Genomic DNA, 17881 nt, shown 5'->3' with positions numbered 1-17881 from the left:
ATCTAAGGACATGGACCCCAAGATCCCACTGTTCCTCCATGGCTGTCTCAGAAGTGGCTCCTTCTGCAGTAAGATCATCCGTCTACAAATTTTCTCTCCTTGTGGACACCGGCCATTACTTGGATTAGAGAGCGAGTGAAGGTCGGACGAGCTTGGTCTATTTCTCTCCTTACAGCTCATTCCCTGTGAGCCAGATGGTGTGCTGGTGAACCTCTTCTGCAACCTCTCCAAAACCTCCACATCCTTCCTGTAGTAGGGTGACCAGCTTTGACTCCAATATTCCCGATGCAACGTCGCTAAATTTTTAAAAGCTGCAATCTAATTTCCTGACCCTTGAGCTGAGTGCCTTGACGAATGAAGGCAAATACGGCACACACCTTCTTTACTGTCCTATCAACCTATGCAGTCAACTGTTGTTGAGCAAAGGTGCAGAGGGCTGTGGGACTGGGACCAGGATCAGAATCAGAATCAGGTTTAATATCACTGGCATCTGTCATGAAATTTGTTATTTTGCGGTAGCAATACATAGAAAACCTACAGCACAATACAGGCCCTTCGGCCCACAAAATTGTGCCTAACATGTCCTTACTTTAGAACTACCTAGGCTTACCCATAGCCCTCTATTTTTCCATGTATCCATCCAGGAGTCTCTTAAAAGACCCTATCGTTTCCACCTCCACCACCGCCGCTGGCAGCCCATTCCACGCATTTACCACTCTCTGCGTAAAAAAACTTTCCTCTGACATCTCCTCTGTACCTGCTTCCAAGCACCTTAAAACTATGCCCTCTCTTGCTAGCCATTCCAGCCCTGAAACAAAGCCTCTGACTATCCACACAATCAATGCCTCTCATTATCTTGTACACCTCTATCAGGTCACCTCTCATCCTCCATTGCTCCAAGGAGAAAAGGCTGAGTTCACACAACCTATTCTCATAAGGTCCTATATAGCTGCAACATTACCTCTCAGCTCTTAAACTCAGTCCCATGATTGATGAAGGCCAATACACCATACGCCTTCTTAACCACAGAGTCTACCTGTGTAGCAGCTTTGAATGTCCTATGGACCCGGACCCCAAGATCCCTCTGATCCTCCACACTGCTAAGAGTCTTGCCGTTAATTCTATATTCTGCCATCATATTTGACCTACCAAAATGACCACCTCACACTTACCTGGGTTGTACACCATCTGCTACTTCTCAGCCCAGTTTTGTATCCTATCAATGTCCCGCTGTAACCTCTGACAGCCCTACACACTATCCACAACACCCCCAACCTTTGTGTCATCAGCAAATTTACTAACCCATCCCTCCACTTCCTCATCCAGGTCATTTATAAAAATCACTAAGAGAAGGGGTCTCAGAACAGATCCCTGAGGCACACCACTGGTCACCGACCTCCATGCAGAATATGACCTATCTACAACCACTCTTTGCCTTCTGTGGGCAAGCCAGTTCTGGATCCACAAAGCAATGTCCCATTGGATCCTATGCCTGCTTACTTTCTCAATAAGCCTTGCATGGGGTACCTTATCAAATTCCTTCCTGAAATCCATGTACACTACATCTACTGCTCTACCTTTATCAATGAGTTTAGTCACATCCTCAAAAAATTCAATCAGGCTCGTGAGGCACGACCTGCCTTTTACAAAGCCATGCTGACTGTTCCTAATCATATTATGCATCTCCAAATGTTCATAAATCCTGCCTCTCAGGATCTTCTCCATCAACTTACCAACCACTGAAGTAAGACTCATTGGTCTATAATTTCCTAGGCTATACCTACTCCCTTTCTTGAATAAGGGAACAACGTCTGCAACCCTCCAATCCTCCGGAACCTCTTCCGTCTTCATTGATGATGCAAAGATCATTGCCAGAGGCTCAGCAATCTCCACCCTCGCCTCCCACAGTAGCCTGGGGTACATCCCGTCTGGTCCCAGTGACTTATCCAACTTGATGCTTTCCAAAAGCTCCAGCACATCCTGTTCCTTAATATCTACATGCTCAAGCTTTTCAGTCCGCTGCAAGTCATCACTACAATCACCAAGAATATTACAATAAGAAATATCTAAAAAAAAATTGCATAGGTCGTGGAAAAAGAAACAAACGAAAGTACTGAGAGTGTTCACAGGTTCATTGTCCATTCAGAAATCTGACGGCAGAGGGGAAGAAGCTGTTCCTGAAACATTGAGTGTGTGTCTTCAGGCTCCTGGCCCTCCTCCTTGATGGTAGCAATGAGAACGGGACATGGGGGCCCTTCATGAGGGATACTTCCTTTTTGAAGCATCGCCTGTTGAAGATGCCCTCAGTGCCGGGGAGGCTGGTGCCCATGAGGGAGCTGGCTGAGTTTGCAGCTTTTCTGACCCCGTGCAGTGGCCCCTCCGCACCAGACAATGATGCAACCAGTTAGAATGTTCTCCGTGGTGATCCACCCTTCACTGACGTGCTGAATTGGAAGTTGGTATGGCAGTGAGCCACATCCCTAGCCGGCAACCTCCAACACAAGGAGGTGTTCGGCAGCAGTCCCGGGGGAACACCACCACCAACAGGTTCCCACCCAAGGCCCACACCATCCTGACTTGGAAATATTTCTTAATTCCGGCATTACCACCAAGTCTAAATCCTGGAGCTCCCTCCCCAACAGCTCTGGGGGACCATCTTCACCAGAAGGATTACAGTAATTCAAGGAAGCAGTTCACCACCCAACCTCCTGGGCAGTTGGGAATGGTCAATAAATGCCTCCTTCATGAGCATTCAGGGATGAACACAAGGAAACAATAATTTGTGTTGAAGTTACCTTGGATTTTGCTGGCTGAGAATGATGGTTATGTTGAACGTGGAAGATAAAACGTTGAATGTTGCACTGTACTGTGGGCAAGCCAATTCTGAATCTTCTCCAGTAATTTGCCCACCACTTAAGTAAGACTCACTGGTCTATAATTCCCCAGGGTTATCCTGCTCCCTTTCCTGAACAATGGAGTAACATTTGCCACCATCCAGTCTTCTGGTACTACTCCTGTGGCCAGTGAAGACACAAAGATCATTGCAAAGTAACAAGATGCCGTCGTTAAGTATGTTGTGTTTGACTCCATCGGACTCTTACTCACTGAGTTAAGCATTCAGGTGGGATGGTAGCATTACGAGTAGTGTACTGCTTTATAGCACCAGCGATCCGGGTTCAATTCCCAAAGCTGTCTATGAGGAATTTGCATCTTCTCCCTCTAACTCTGTAGGTTTCTTCTAGGTGCTCCAGCTTCCTCCCATGTTCCAAAATTGGACGGATTATTAAGTTCTGAACATGCTCTGTTGGTGCCTGAAGCAAGGAGACACTTACAGGCTGCCCCAGCACATCCTCGGGCAGTGTTGGTTGTTGATGCAAATGACATATGTCACTGCACGCCTTGATGTACATGTGACCCTCTTCTCATTACCACATCGGCTGGGGGGGGTGGGGGGGGTGGGTTCAGGAGCCTGAAGACACACACTCAATATCTCAGCTTCTTCCCCTCCACCATTAGATTTTTGAACAGACACCGGACCCATGAACACTAGCTCACTACTTCCTCTCTTTTTGCACTACTTCTTTAATTTATTTTTATATGTATCTTATTGTAATTTATAGTTTTAAAAAAATTATCATGTATTGCAACGTACTGCAACCACACAAAACAACAAATTTCACCAGATGCATCCAGGAAATTAAAACTGATTCTGATTCTGGTCTGTCACGGTAGCTCAGCGATTAGTGCGACGCTGTTTCAACTCAGGCCATGGGAGTTCAGAGTTCAGTCCTGGCGGAGTCAGTGAGAAAGTTTGTACGTTCTCCCCATGAGTGCATGGGTTTCCTCTGGGTGCTCTGGTTTCCTCCCGCAGTCCAAAGACGTACCGGTTGGTAGGTTAATTGTTCATTATGGATTGTCCCGTGATTGGGCTAGGGTTAAATCAATCAGCGGGCTGCTGGGCGGTGTGGCTCGGTGGGACAGGAGGACCGTTCCACACTGTATCTCCAAATAAATAAATAAACCGAATCGTTATCTTTGAAATGTTGCCCAGGTGGACCTCAGCCATGTTTACGGAGAATCTCTGGAGAGGCAGCACCATCTGAGGCTTTTCAAGGATGGAAAGCTGAAGTTTCAGGTAAGCTCCCCGAACCCACTGTCCTCGGTTACTGGACGGTTGTGCCGTGGGTCAGTGTGAGGCCCGCCTGTTGGAACTGCGGGATGCAGGTCTCAACCTCAGCCCCGAGGCAGCTCCCCGTCACTGGGGCCGGACGGGAGACGGGAAACAAGAATCCTTTTGAGCAACACACACAAAATGCTGGAGAACTCAGTAGGTCAGGCAGTTCCCAGGAGGGGAATAAATAGTTAACATTTTCAGCTAACACTGGCCCTGATGAAGAGTGTCGGCCTGAAACGTTGATTCTTCATTCCCCTCCATAGAAGCTGCCTGACCGGCATTTTATGTGTGTTGCTCTGGATTTCCGGCATCTGCAGAATCTCTTCAGATGCAGGAATCCAGACAAAGTGCAGGAGGAACTCGGTGGGGCAGGCAGCATCTGTGGGAGGGAAGTAATTGTCAGTATCCCGGATGAGGACTGAATCAGGGTCTCAACCCTAAACATCCACCATTCCTTTCCCTACACAGCCTGCTGATTTCTCTAGTGCATCGTATGTTGCCTTGGGAGCTCCCTGTTGATCCCACAATGTTGTTGAGAAAGACTCAACACAAATAACACACCAACAGTGCACAGAACATAGAGCTCCACCACAGAATCTGTGTCCTCTTTCCCACGATGCTGCATCAACCTTTTAACCTACTCTAGGATCAATCTAGCCATCCCTCCCACACAGCCCTCCATTTTACTATCATCCATGTGCCTATCTAAGAGTTTCTTAAAAACCCCTAATGCATCAGCCTCTACCTCCATGCCGGCAATGCTTTCCAGGCCTCGCCACTGTCTGTATAAGAGAACTTACTTCTGGCATTCCCCCTCAACGTTCCTCCAATCATCTTAAAAGCATACCTCCTTGTATTAGCAGAATTAGAGTGAAGGGAGCAATGTTTAACTCTCTGTTTTGCACCAAGGTGGTGAACGGAGAGGTCTACCCCCCATCAGTAAAAGACTCCTCAGTGAGAATGAAATATCCGAGAACGGTGCCTGTGGAGAGACAGCTGGCTGTCGGCCACGAATTATTCGGGCTGATTCCCGGGCTTCTAATGTACGCCACCCTCTGGCTGCGAGAACACAACCGTGTCTGCGACATCCTGAAGGAGGAACATCCAACTTGGAGTGACGAGCAGCTCTTCCAGACCACCCGGCTCATCCTGATCGGTACAAGGCCCTGCCCCTCTCCTCAGTGAATGTGGACGAGACTGGTGTGGATGTGTATGTCTCTGTGAGGGGAAATGTTGCCTGACAAATCTGTTAGAGTTCTTCGAGGAAGTAACAAGCAGGGTGGACAAAGGAGGGGCAGTGGATGTCATTTACTTGGATTTTCAGAAGGCGTTTGATTAGGTGCCTCACGTGAGGCTGCTAAACAAGATAAAATCCAATGGTGTTACAGGAAAAATACTGGCATGGATAGGGAAACGGCTGACAGGCAGGAGGCAGTGAGTGGGAATAAAAGGGGCCTTTTCTGGTTGGCTGCCAGTGACTAGTGGTGTTCCCCAGGGGTCAGTATTGGGACCACTGCTTTTCATATTATTCGTCAACGTTTTGGATAATGAAGTTGATGGCTTTGTGGCAAAGTTTGCGGTTGATGTTAGATAGGTGGGGGGTGGGGTGGGTTGGTAGTGCTAAGGAAGCAATTTGACTTGGACAAATTGGATGAATGGACAAAAAAGAGGCAGATAGAATGCGGTGTTGGAAAATGTTTGATAATGTATTTTGGTAAAGGAATAATAGTGCAGACTATTATATAAATGGGGTGAAGGGTCAAACATCAGAGGTGCAGAGGGACTTAGGAGTCCTTGTGCAAAACTCCCAGAAGGTTAATTTACAGGTCGAGTCTGTGGTAAAGAAGGCAAATGCAATGTTGGCTTTTATTTCAAGGGGAATAGAATATAAAAGCAAGGAGATAATGCTGAAGTTTTATAGGATACTGGTCAGGCCGCACTTGGAGTATTGTCAATAATTTTGGGCCCTACATCTCTGAAGAGATGTGTGGTCATTGGAGAGAGTCCAGAGGAGGTTCATGAGGATGATTCCAGGAATGAAGGGGTTAACATATGAGGAGTGTTTGGCAGCTTTGGGCCTGTACTCACTGGAATTTAGAAGAATGCGGGGGGATCTCATTGAAACTTACTGAATGTTGAAAGGACTAGATAGGGTGGATGTGGAGAGGATGTTTCCTATGGTGAGAGTATCCAGAACTAGAGGGCACAGCCTCAAAATTGAGGGGTGACCCTTTAGAACAGAGGTAAGGAGGAATATTTTTAGCCAGAGAGTAGCGAATCTGTGGAATGCTGTACCACAGACCGGTGGGGGCCAAGTCCATGGGTATATTTAAAGTGGAAATTGATTTTTCCTGATTGATCAGGGCATCAAAAGATATGGTGAGAAGGCAGGTGTGTGGGGTTGAGTGGGATCAGGGATCAGCCACGATGGAATAGTGGAGCAGACTCAATGGGCTGAATGGCCTAATTCTGCTCTTATGTCTTAGGGTCTGATAAGTGATTGTGTGAGTGTGTGAGAGAGAGAAAGTGTGCATCATGGTCTGTGTGTGAGAGAGAGAATGAGTGTGCTGCATCATTGTGTGTGTGTCTGTGTGAGAGTGAGTTTGTGTGTGGGAGAATGAGTGTGTGTGAAAGGGTGAGTGTGTGCGTCAGAGTGCATGAGTCATGTGTCTGTAAGTGAATGTGTGCGAGTGAATGCATGCATCATGTGTGCATCACTGTGTGAGAGAGAGAGTGTGTGTGACCTCCTCCTCTTTGTGATTTTTATAAATGACCTGGATGAGAAAGTGGAGGGATGGTTTAGTAAATTCGCTGATGACACAAAGGTTGGGGGTGTTGTGGATAATCTGGAGGGTTGTTAAAGGTTACAGCGGGACATTGATAGGATGCAAAACTGGGCTGAGAAGTGGCAGATGGAGTTCAACCCAGATAAATGTGAAGTTGCTCATTTTGGTAGGTCAAATATGAAGACAAAATATAGTATTAATGGTAAGACTCTTGGCAGTGTGGTGGATCAGAGATATCTTGGGGTCCTTGACTATTGGACACTAAAAGGTGCTGTGCAGGTTGAGAGTGTTGTTAAGAAGGCCTATGGTGTATTGGCATTCATCAACCATGGGATTGAGTTCAAGAGCTGAGAGGTAATGTTGCAGCTATATAAGACCTAGGTCAGACCCCACTTGGAGTACTGTGTTCAGTTCTGGTCACCTCTCTACAGGAAGGATGTGGATATTATAGAGAGAGTGCAAAGGAGATTTACGAGGATGTTGCCTGGATTGGAGTGTGTACCTTATGAAAATAGTTTGAGTGAACTTGGCCTTTTTCCTTGGAGTGACGGAGGATGAGAGGTGACCTGACTGAGGTGTATAAGATGATGAAAGACATTGATTTTGTCGATAGCCAGAGGCTTTTTCCCAGGGCTGAAATGGCTAACAAGAGGGGGCACAGTTTTAAGGCACTTGGAAGTAGGTACAAGGAGAATATCAGATAGGTTTTCCACACGGAGAGTTGTGGGTGCGTGGAATGCACTGCCAGCAACGGTGGTGGAGGCAAATACAACAGGGTCTTTTAAGAGATTCTTAGATAGGTACATAGAGCTTAGAAAAATAGAGGGCTATGCGGTAGAGAAATTCTAGGCAGTTTCTAGAGTAGGTTACATGGTTGACACAACAATGTGGGCCGAAGTTGTGCTGTAGTTGTCTATGTTCTATACTCTGTGGCTACTATTAGGTAGCTAAGAAAGTGGCCACTGGGTGTGTGTTCATGCTCTTCTGCTGCAGTAACCCATCAACTTCAAAGTTTAATGTATTGTGAATTCAGAGAGGCTCTCCTGGACACCACTGTTGTAATGTGTGGTTATTTGAGTTACTGTCACCTTCCTGTTAGCTTCAACCAGTCTGGCCATTCTCCTCTGATCTCCCTCATTAGCAAGGCATTTTTGCCCAGAGAACTGCTATTCTCTGGATATTTTCTGCTTTTTGCAACAATCTTTGTAAACTCTAGAGACTGTTGTGCACGAAAATCCCAGGAGATCAGCAGTTTCTGAGATACTCAAACCTCCCCATCTGGAACCAACAATTATTCCACCTTCAAGGTCACTTAGATCACATTTCTTACCCATTCTGGTGTTTGGTCTGAGCAACAACTGAACCTCTTCACCATGTCTACATGCTTTTATGCATTGTTGCTGCCACGTGATTGGCTGATTAGATATTTGTATTAATGAGTAGGTGTACAGGTGTAAATAAAGTGGCCACTAATACGGAAAGGCATCCATTTAAGATGAGATAGGGCAAGAGGAAAGACATGTCCAGGGCATCTCTATATACGTAGAAGGGTGAAACGCATTGCCAGGGTGGTGGTGAAAGCAGATACACCAGGGGCATTTAAGAGACTCTTAGATAGGCTCATGGATGTGCAGAGACTGGGTGGATAAGACGTTGTGTAGGCAGAAGGGGGTAGTTCAGGTGGTCGTTTAACCTCAGGTTTAATTACCTTGCTGTAATGTTGTGGGCTGAAGGGATGTTCCTGTGCTGTACTGTTCTTTGCGTTGATAGGGTGGTTATGAAGGCGTACGGTGTGTTCGTCAGTAGATTAAGTTCAAGAGCAGTGAAGTAATGTTGTAGCTCTATAAGCCCCTGCTTAGACCACACTTGCAGTGTTGTGTTCCGTTGTGGATGTGGAAACTTCAGAGAGGGTGCAGAGGAGATTTACCAGGGGGCTGTCTGGATTGGAGAGCAAGCCTTATGAAGATAGGTTGAATGAGGTAGGGAGTTTCTCTTTGGAGTGAAGAATGAGAGGTGACTTGATAGAGGTGTACAAGATGATAAGAGATAGAGTGGAGTTTTCCCAGGGCAGGAAATTATAAGGAGGTATAATTTTAAGGTGATTGGTGGAAAGTAAAGGGGGGATGTCGGAGGCAGGTTCTCTACACAGAGAGTGGTGGGTGTTTGGATCGCCCTTCCAGGGGTGATGGTAGAGGCAGATACATTAAGAACCTGTTAGACAGGCACATGGATGATAGAAAAATGGAGGTCTGTGTAGGAGGGAAGGGTTGTATTGATCTTAGAGCAGGTTAAAAGGTTGACACAACATCGTGCGTCAAAGGGCTTGCTCTGTGTCTATGGTCTACGTATTTCAAATTTAAGTTTATTTTCACCTGACTACATATATACAACCAAACGAAACAACGTTCCACCGGACCACAGTACACCCACAAAAGTCATATACCACACACGGCACATAAAGCAAAATATTAAACTATAAATAAGTTAGTAAAATATAATTCAAATGCCCAGTGGAGGTGAATAGTAAACAGCTCTCTGTTCTAGTGACAAGACCTTGGTGACGGTAGGGTATTCGTTAGTCTCACAGCCTGAGGGTAGATGTTACTGTGTGAAGTTCCTGAGCTGGTGAACATCATCAGTTTGATTTTATATGTCTGTTTACTTCTCTCCACCACAGGTGAAACTATTAAAATAGTGATCGAGGACTATGTCCAGCATCTGAGTGGTTACCATTTCAGTATGCAGTTTAATCCAGAGCTCCTGTTTAAAGAGCAATTTCAGTATCGGAACCGGATTGCCGTAGAGTTTAACCACCTGTACCACTGGCACCCGCTCATGCCTGACGCCTTCCAGGTCAAAGACCATTACTACAATTATACAGACTTCCTCTTCAACCCGGACATACTGTTGGATGAAGGAGTGGACACTTTACTGGAATCGTTCACAGTGCAAGAAGCAGGACGGGTAAAAATAATTTTTAGGCTAAAAGTGACTGAATTAGCAGAGGGTTACCATTAGATGTTGGTGTGTCTCAATCAGGAGTTATGTAGAACAATGGTTATGTAAACACAAAGTACACTACACGAAGGGTCTCAGCCCAAAACGTTGACTGCTCGTTTCCACAGATGCTGCTCAACCTGCTGTTTGGTTCTACAGAACTGAACAGCTGACATTCATCAACACACACAGAAAGCTGGAGGAACGTAGCAGAGTCTGCAAAAATGATCTATGGACGTCTGACATCTTCCTCATTTTTAGTCCTGATGAAGGGCCTCAGATAGAAACATCAACTGTTTCTGTGTGTTGTTTGGATTTCCAGAATCTGCAAATTTTCTCGTTTGTAATTGGATTTCCTCAACATTATATCCTTGATTTATATTCTTGTCCTCTTGAAACATTGCATTTATCTTCTTCACCACTGACTCAATCTATAAATTAACCTTAAGGGAATCTTGCACAAGGACTCCAAAGTCCCTTCGCAACTCAGATTTTTTACTTTCTCTCCATTTAGAAAATGGTTGACCCTTTCATTTCTTCTACCAAAGTGCATGACCACACACTTCACGATACTGTATTCCACCTGTCACTTCTTTACCTTTTCTCCTAATCAAAGTCCTTCTGTAGCCTCTCTACTTCCTCAAAGCTACCTGCCCCTCCACCTATTTTCATATTGTCTTCAAGCTTTGCTACAAAGCTATCAATTCCATCGTCCAAATTGTTGACATGTAACATAAAAAGTATCGGTCCCAACACAAGACCCTGTGCAACACCACGAGTCACTGGCAGCCAATCAGAAAAAGTTCCCTTTATTCCCAGTCAGCCTCTGCTTTATCCATGCTAGAAGCTTTCCTGTAATACCGTGAGCTCTTACCTTGTTAAGCGGCCTTGTGTGTGGCACCTTGTCAAAGGCCTTTTGAAAGTCCAAGTACAAAATGTACACCAATTCTCCTTTGTCTAGCCTGCTTGTTATTTTGTCAAAGAATTCCAACAGATTTCTCAGGTAACCATGCTGACTACGGCCTATTTTATTATGTGTCTCCAAGTACCCTGAGATCTCATCCTTAACAATCGACTCCAACATCTTCCTAACCACTGAGGTCAGACTAACTGGCCTATAGTTTCCTTTCTTCTGCCTCTCTCCCTTTCTGAAGAGTGGAGTGACATTTGCAATTTTCCATTTCTCTGAAACCAGTCCAGAATCTAGTGATTCTTGAAAGATCAATACTAATGCCTCCACAATCTCTTCAGCCACCTCTTTCAGAACCCTGAGAGTACACCATCTGGTTCAGGTGACTTATCTACCTTCAGAGTTTTCAGATTCCCAAGAACCTTCTCCCTCATAACGGCAGCTTCACACACTTCTGTCCCTTGACACTCTTGAACATCTGGCACACTACTAGTATCTTCCATAGTGAAGACTGATGCAAAATACTTAGTCAGTTCGTCTGCCATCTCCTTGGCTCTTATGTTGACTTTACTCTTGTTAGCCATGGTTGTGTCATCTTTCCTTTAGAATACTTCTTCCTTGTTGTGATGTATTTCTTCCTCTTCTTTCCTCTCTGTGCCCTCGGAATTTCTTCCAAAGTACCAGCCGTTGCTGCTCTGCCGTCACCCCTGCCAGTGTTGTGGACACAACTCAGCAGAGAGTAATGATGCTGTTCACTCCGAGGAGCTTGAAGCTCTCAACCCTCTCGACCTCCATACCATTGATGTAGACAAATTCGAATTGCCCCGCTTCCTGAAGTCAATGATCAGCTCTTTTGTTTGGTTGACATTGAGGGAAATGTTGGCGTGACAATATGTCATAAAACCATAAGACATAGGAGCAGAATTAGGCCATTCAGCCCATCGAATCTGCTCCGCCATTTCATCATGGCGCATCCCATATCCCACAATCCTATGCATTCCCTCCTCACTGTATCCTCTGAGGCCCGTACCAATCAGGAAACAACCAACTTCTGCTTTAAAAATAGCCACAATCTTGGCCTCCGCTGCAGTCTGGGGCAGAGCATTCCACAGATTCACTACTCCCTAGCTAAAAAAATCGTCCTTATCTCTGTTCTGAAACGCTGCTCCTCAATATTGAGGCAGTTCCCTCTAGTTCAGAGTACCCCCACCATAGGAAACATGCTTTCCACATCCACCTTATCTAGTCCTTTCAACATTCGGCAGTTTCAAAGAGATCCCCCCCAACGTTCTTCTAAATTCCCGTGAGTACAGGCCCAAAGATGCCCAATGCTCCTCATATGTTAACCCCTTCATTACTGGAATCATCCTCATGAACCTCCTCTGGACTCTCCAATGACAACTCATCCTTTCTGAGGTATGGGGCCCAAAACTGTTGACAATACTCCAACTGCGACCTGACCAGTGTCTTATAAAGCCTCAGCATTATCTCCTTGCTTTTATATTATAATCCCCTTGATATAAATGCCAACATTGCATTTGTCTTCTTTACCACAGACACAACATGTAAATTAACCTTCTGGAAGTCTTGCATGAGGACTCCTAAGTTGATGTTTGAATTTTCTCCCCATTTAGATAATAGTCCACACTATTGTTCCTTTTAACAAAATGCATTATCATACATTTCCCAACACTGTATTCCATCTGACACTTTTTTTGTCCATTCTTCCAATTTGTCTAAATCCTGCTGCAATCACATTGCTTCCTCAGCACTACCTACCCTTCCACCTATCTTTGTTTCATCCGCAAACTTTGCCAAAAAGCCATCAATTCCATTATCCAAATCATTGACAAACAGTGAAAAGCTGCAGTCCCAATACTGACCCCAGAGGAACACCACTAGTTACTGGCAGCCAACTAGAAAAGACCCCCATTATTCCCACTCACTGCCTCCTGCCTGTCAGCCATTCCTCTATCCATGCTAGTATCTTTCCTGTAACGCCATAGGATTTTATCTTGTTTAGCAGCCTCATGTGAGGCACCTTATTGAATGCCTTCTGAAAATCCAAGTAAATGACATCCACTGCCTCTCCTTTGTCCACCCTGCGGGTTACTTCCTTGAAGAATTCTCACAGATTTGTCAGGCAAGAATTTCCTTTACAGAAACCATGCTGACTTTGACTTGTTTTATCATTAGTCTCCAAGTATCCCGAAACCTCATCCTTACTAATGGACTCCAACACTTTCCCAACCATTGAGGTTAGGCTAACTGGCGTGTAATTTCCTTTCTTTTGCCTTCCTCCCTGCTTAAAGAGTGGAGTGACATTTGCAATCTTCCAGTCCTCCGGGACCATGCCAGAATCAAGTGATTCTTGAAAGGTCATGAGCAATGCATCCATGATCTCTTCAGCAAACTCCCTTAGGACTCTGTGATGTAGTCCATCTAGTCCAGGTGACTTACCCACCTTAAGACTATGAAACTATGAAAATGTATGTAACTATGAAAATGGACAAGGGAGAGCCAGTGGATGTAGTGTACCTGGACTTCCAGAAAGCTTTTGATAAAGTCCCACATAGGAGATTAGTGGGCAAAATTAGGGCACATGGAATTGGGGGCAGAGTACTGACATGGATTGAAAATTGGCTGGCTGACAGGGAACAAAGAGTAGTGATTAACGGGTGCCTTTCGGAATGGCAGGCTGTGACCAGTGGGGTACCGCAAGGTTTGGTGCTGGGACCGCAGCTGTTTACAATATACATTAATGATTTAGATGAAGGGATTAAAAGTTACATTAGCAAATTTTGCTGATGACACAAAGCTGAGTGGCAGTGTGAAATGTCAGGAGGATGTTATGAGAATGCAGGGTGACTTGGACAGGTTGGGTGAGTGGGCAAATGTATTGCAGATGCAGTTTAATGTGGATAAATGTGAGGTTATTCACTTTGGTGGCAAGAACAGGAAGGCAGATTACTACCTAAATGGAGTTAAGTTAGGAAAAGGGGAAGTACAACGAGATCTAGGTGTTCTTGTACATCAGTCAATGAAAGCAAGCATGCAGGTACAGCAGGCAGTGAAGAAAGCTAATGGCATGCTGGCCTTTATAACAAAAGGAATTGAGTATAGGAGTAAAGAGGTCCTTCTGCAGCTGTACAGGGCCCTGGTGAGACCCCACCTGGAGTATTATGTGCAGTTTTGGTCTCCAAATTTGAGGAAGGACATTCTTGCTATTGAGGGGGTGCAGTGTAGGTTCACAAGGTTAATTCCCGGAATGGCGGGACTGTCATATGTTGAAAGATTGGAGCGACTGGGCTTGTATACACTGGAATTTAGAAGGATGAGAGGGGATCTGATTGAAACATGTAAGATTATTAAGGGATTGGACACACTGGAGGCAGGAAGCATGTTCCCGCTGATGGGTGAGTCCAGAACTAGAGGCCACAGTTTAAGAATAAGGGGTAGGCCATTTAGAACAGAGATGCAGAAAAACTTTTTCACCCAGAGAGTGGTGGATATGTGGAATGCTCTGCCCCAGAAGGCAGTGGAGGCCAAGTCTCTGGATGAATTCAAGAGAGAGTTAGATAGAGCTCTTATAGATAGCAGGGTCAAGGGATATGAGGAGAGGGCAGGAATGGGGATCAGCCATGATCACAGTGAATGGCGGTGCTGGCTAGAAGGGCCGAATGGCCTACTCCTGCACCTACTGTCTATTGTCTATTAAGACCTTTGAGTTTGCCTTGCACTTTTTCCCTTTGTAATAGCAATGGCACTCACTCCTGCTCCCTGATACTCACGGACCTCTGGCATACTGCTAGTGTCTTCCACAGTGAAGACTGATGCAAAGTACTTAGTAACTTCATCTGCCATTTCTTTGACCCCCATTTCTACCTTACCAGCATCATTTTCCAGTGGTTCAATAACAACTCTCATCTCCCTTTTATTCTTTATATAACTGAAAAACCTGCTTTGTATTATCGGCTGGCTTGCCCTCATATTTCATCCTTTTCTTTCTTATAGATTTTTTAGTTGCCTTTCCTTGGATTTTAAAATCTTCCCACTCACTTTTGCTACCTCATATGCCCTTTCCTTGGCTTTTATGCAGTCCTTAACTTCCTTTGTCAGCCATGGTTGCCTACCCCTGCCATCTGAGAACTACTTATGTTGTCCTGCACCTTGTGAACTATTCCCAGAAACTTCAGTTATCCCTGCTCTGTTGTCATCCCGCCAGTATCCCCCTCCAATCCCGTTGGCAAGCTCCTCTCTCGTGCCTCTGTAATTCCCTTTTCTCCATTGTGGTACTGATACGTGTGAGTTGTGCTTCTCCCTCTCAAACTGCAGTATGAATTCAATCATATTATGATCACTGCCTCCTAATTAGGTCTGGGTTAATACACAACACTCAATCTAAGATAACCTTTCCCTGAGTAGGCAAGCACAAACTGCTATAAAAAGCCATCTCGTAGGCATTCAACAATTTCCCTCTCTTGTGATCGGACACCAACCCGATTTTCCTAATCCCTTTGCATATTGAAGTCCCCCAATACAATTGTGATATTACCCATTTTAATGCCCTTTGCAATCACATCTCCACATCTTGTCTACTATTTGGAGGTGTTTATATGATTCCCATAATTGTTTTTTCACCCTTTTGTCTTCCTGTACTCCGACTCATTGGGATTCCGACTCTGGGATTGAGCTGTTGCCTTGACACACTGCCTAGTTTAGTTTTAGACATTGATGAGAATATTAATATTATATGAAACCCACACAAAGTTATTATTTGGCTGCAACAGCAAAGAGCTTCTATCCCAGACTATCCCTTGTAAACACTCACCCTAATGTGTGTTGAGGGAATAATCACGGAATAACTTTCCCACACCAGGCACTAAACAAAAACTTCTCTCTGCCAAAGGCAACTTTCCCACCACGGAGCACATCAACAAGGACCACTGATGCCATCAGGAATGAGGTACAGGGGCCTCAGAACCCACACCCTCATGTTCAGGAACAGTTATTATCCCTCAACCATCAGGCTCCTGAACCAAAGGGGAAGACTTCACTGAAACACCAACCTGTTCCCACAAACTATGAACTCAGTTTCAAGGACTCTTCATCTCATGTTTTCAATACATTGCTTATTTATTTATTATTACTATTTTGTATTTAGTATTTGCACAGTTTGTTGCCTTTTATACACTGGTTGTCTGTCCATCTTGTGTGTGGCTTTCCATTGATTCTATTGTGCTTCTAGTTACTGTGAATGCCCACAAGAAAATGAATCTCAAGGTTGTATATGGTGACATATATGTACTTTGATAATAAATTTACTTTGAACTTCACAAGGACTTCTATTCCAAGGTCTTGGGGCCAATAGTTCCTTCCCCATCACCACCAGTAGAACAAGTTGTTGCTGTTTGTGTTTATAGAGTCATACTGCACAGAGACATGCCCATTGGCCCAGCTCATCCATGCTGACTGCTATTCTGTTATTAAAAATAAATTAGCTTTATTTGTCATATGTACTTCGAAATGTCAAAACACACACACACAAAATTCTGCAGGAACTCAGCAGACCAGGCAGCATCTATGGAAGAGGGTACAGTCAATGTTTCAGGCCGAAACCCTTCAGCTGGTCTTGGCTTGAAACGTCGACGGTACTCTCTTCCATAGATGCTGCCTGACCTGCTGAGTTCCTCCAGCATTTTGTGCGTGTTACTTGGATTTCCAGCATCTGCAGGCTTACTCTTGTGTACAATGAAATCTGTTGTTTGTGCCACGGCCAACAGGGGCAGCCCCCATACGTCACCATGATTCCGTTGCCAGCATAACAAGCCCGTAACTTTGTTACCCTAACCCATACGTCTTTGCAATATGGGAGGAAACAGGATCTTGGAGAAAACGTAAGGGAGAACATCCAAACTCCTTAAAGACAGTGGCGTGAATTGAACCCTGATTGGTCATTATGGGCGCTGTAAAGTGTTCCACTAACCACTATGCTACCGATAATCAACAATACAAACTTTTCCATAAAGAAGCGGTGAATCAATTTTTAAAAAGTCCAACTTCTTGCCTCAGATCGGCGGGGGAAGAAACATAAACAAACACGTACTGAGTGTGGCCATCAACGTCATAGAGCATGAGCGACAACTGAGACTGCAGCCATTGAACGAGTATCGCAAGTGGTTCGGCCTGGTCCCCTACAAATCCTTCCAGGAGCTGACAGGTAAAGACAGCACCGCAATCCCAACCTGAATCAGGCTTAATATCACTGGTATATGTCGTGAAATTTATTGATTTGTTGCCGAAGTATATTGTAATACATAATAAGAATGATAAGTTACAGTAAGTACAGGCAGTCCCCGAGTTACGAATGTCCAGCTTACGGACAACTTGTACTTACGAATCGAGGAAGGAGAATGCCGTCTGCCATTTTAAGTCGTTGCCGTTGACACTGTGTTGAGTGTGTAACTTTGTATTTGGCTTAAATTTTTCTTAGCAAGATTCACCCTGACCCCCCCCCCCCCCCACCTCGTTCCGGTCGGCTGGTGGCGCAGTCAGATCAGCGCTGGGCCTGAGAACGGACGTTCCTGAGTTCGATCCAGTGACAGACCACTCCCGAGCGTGCCGGGTTGATGTCCAACCAGTGACTCCCGTACCATCCGTGCCGGGTTGATGTCGAGCTCGCAACTTGACATGGTAAAAAAAAACACTGCCACCTCCAGTTTAAATTCCCACGTGGAATATTGTGGAGGATCAAATACCCAAACCCAGCACAGCCCCCACTTGTCCCATTTAACCTGTTCAGTGCGGTGGACTTTAGGACCCAGGAAATTGAGTGCGGTGATCCTTAGGACCCAGTGGACCTCGGGAGCCGGCGTAGGTTGGGACCCGCCGCCCGCAGTGTTTCTGTTCCGTTGATGGGAAGCGATCATGATTAAAAATAAAGTGGAAATAATAAAGCGTTTGGAAAGAGTTGAAATGCCATCGGTCATTGGAAAAGCGTTAGGCTACAGTCGG

At 45.2% G+C, this 17881-nt stretch overlaps 1 protein-coding gene across 1 annotated transcript in view; it reads left to right on the top strand.

Moving 5' to 3' along the window:
• Nucleotides 1-17881, top strand: part of LOC140731143 (prostaglandin G/H synthase 1-like) — a 110432-nt gene that overhangs the window by 89098 nt on the left and 3453 nt on the right. The window contains exons 7-10 of the mRNA XM_073052521.1: nt 4052-4135; nt 5084-5330; nt 9638-9924; nt 16940-17087. Of these exons, the coding sequence (XP_072908622.1) occupies nt 4052-4135; nt 5084-5330; nt 9638-9924; nt 16940-17087 (766 nt within the window). The remainder of the gene's footprint in view (nt 1-4051; nt 4136-5083; nt 5331-9637; nt 9925-16939; nt 17088-17881) is intronic.

Source organism: Hemitrygon akajei, chromosome 7 (assembly GCF_048418815.1).
Source record: "Hemitrygon akajei chromosome 7, sHemAka1.3, whole genome shotgun sequence".
NCBI classification, from domain to species: Eukaryota; Metazoa; Chordata; class Chondrichthyes; order Myliobatiformes; family Dasyatidae; genus Hemitrygon; species Hemitrygon akajei.
The sequence above is the reverse complement of the archived record's forward strand: the minus strand, read 5'-3'. Positions and strand labels throughout refer to the sequence as shown.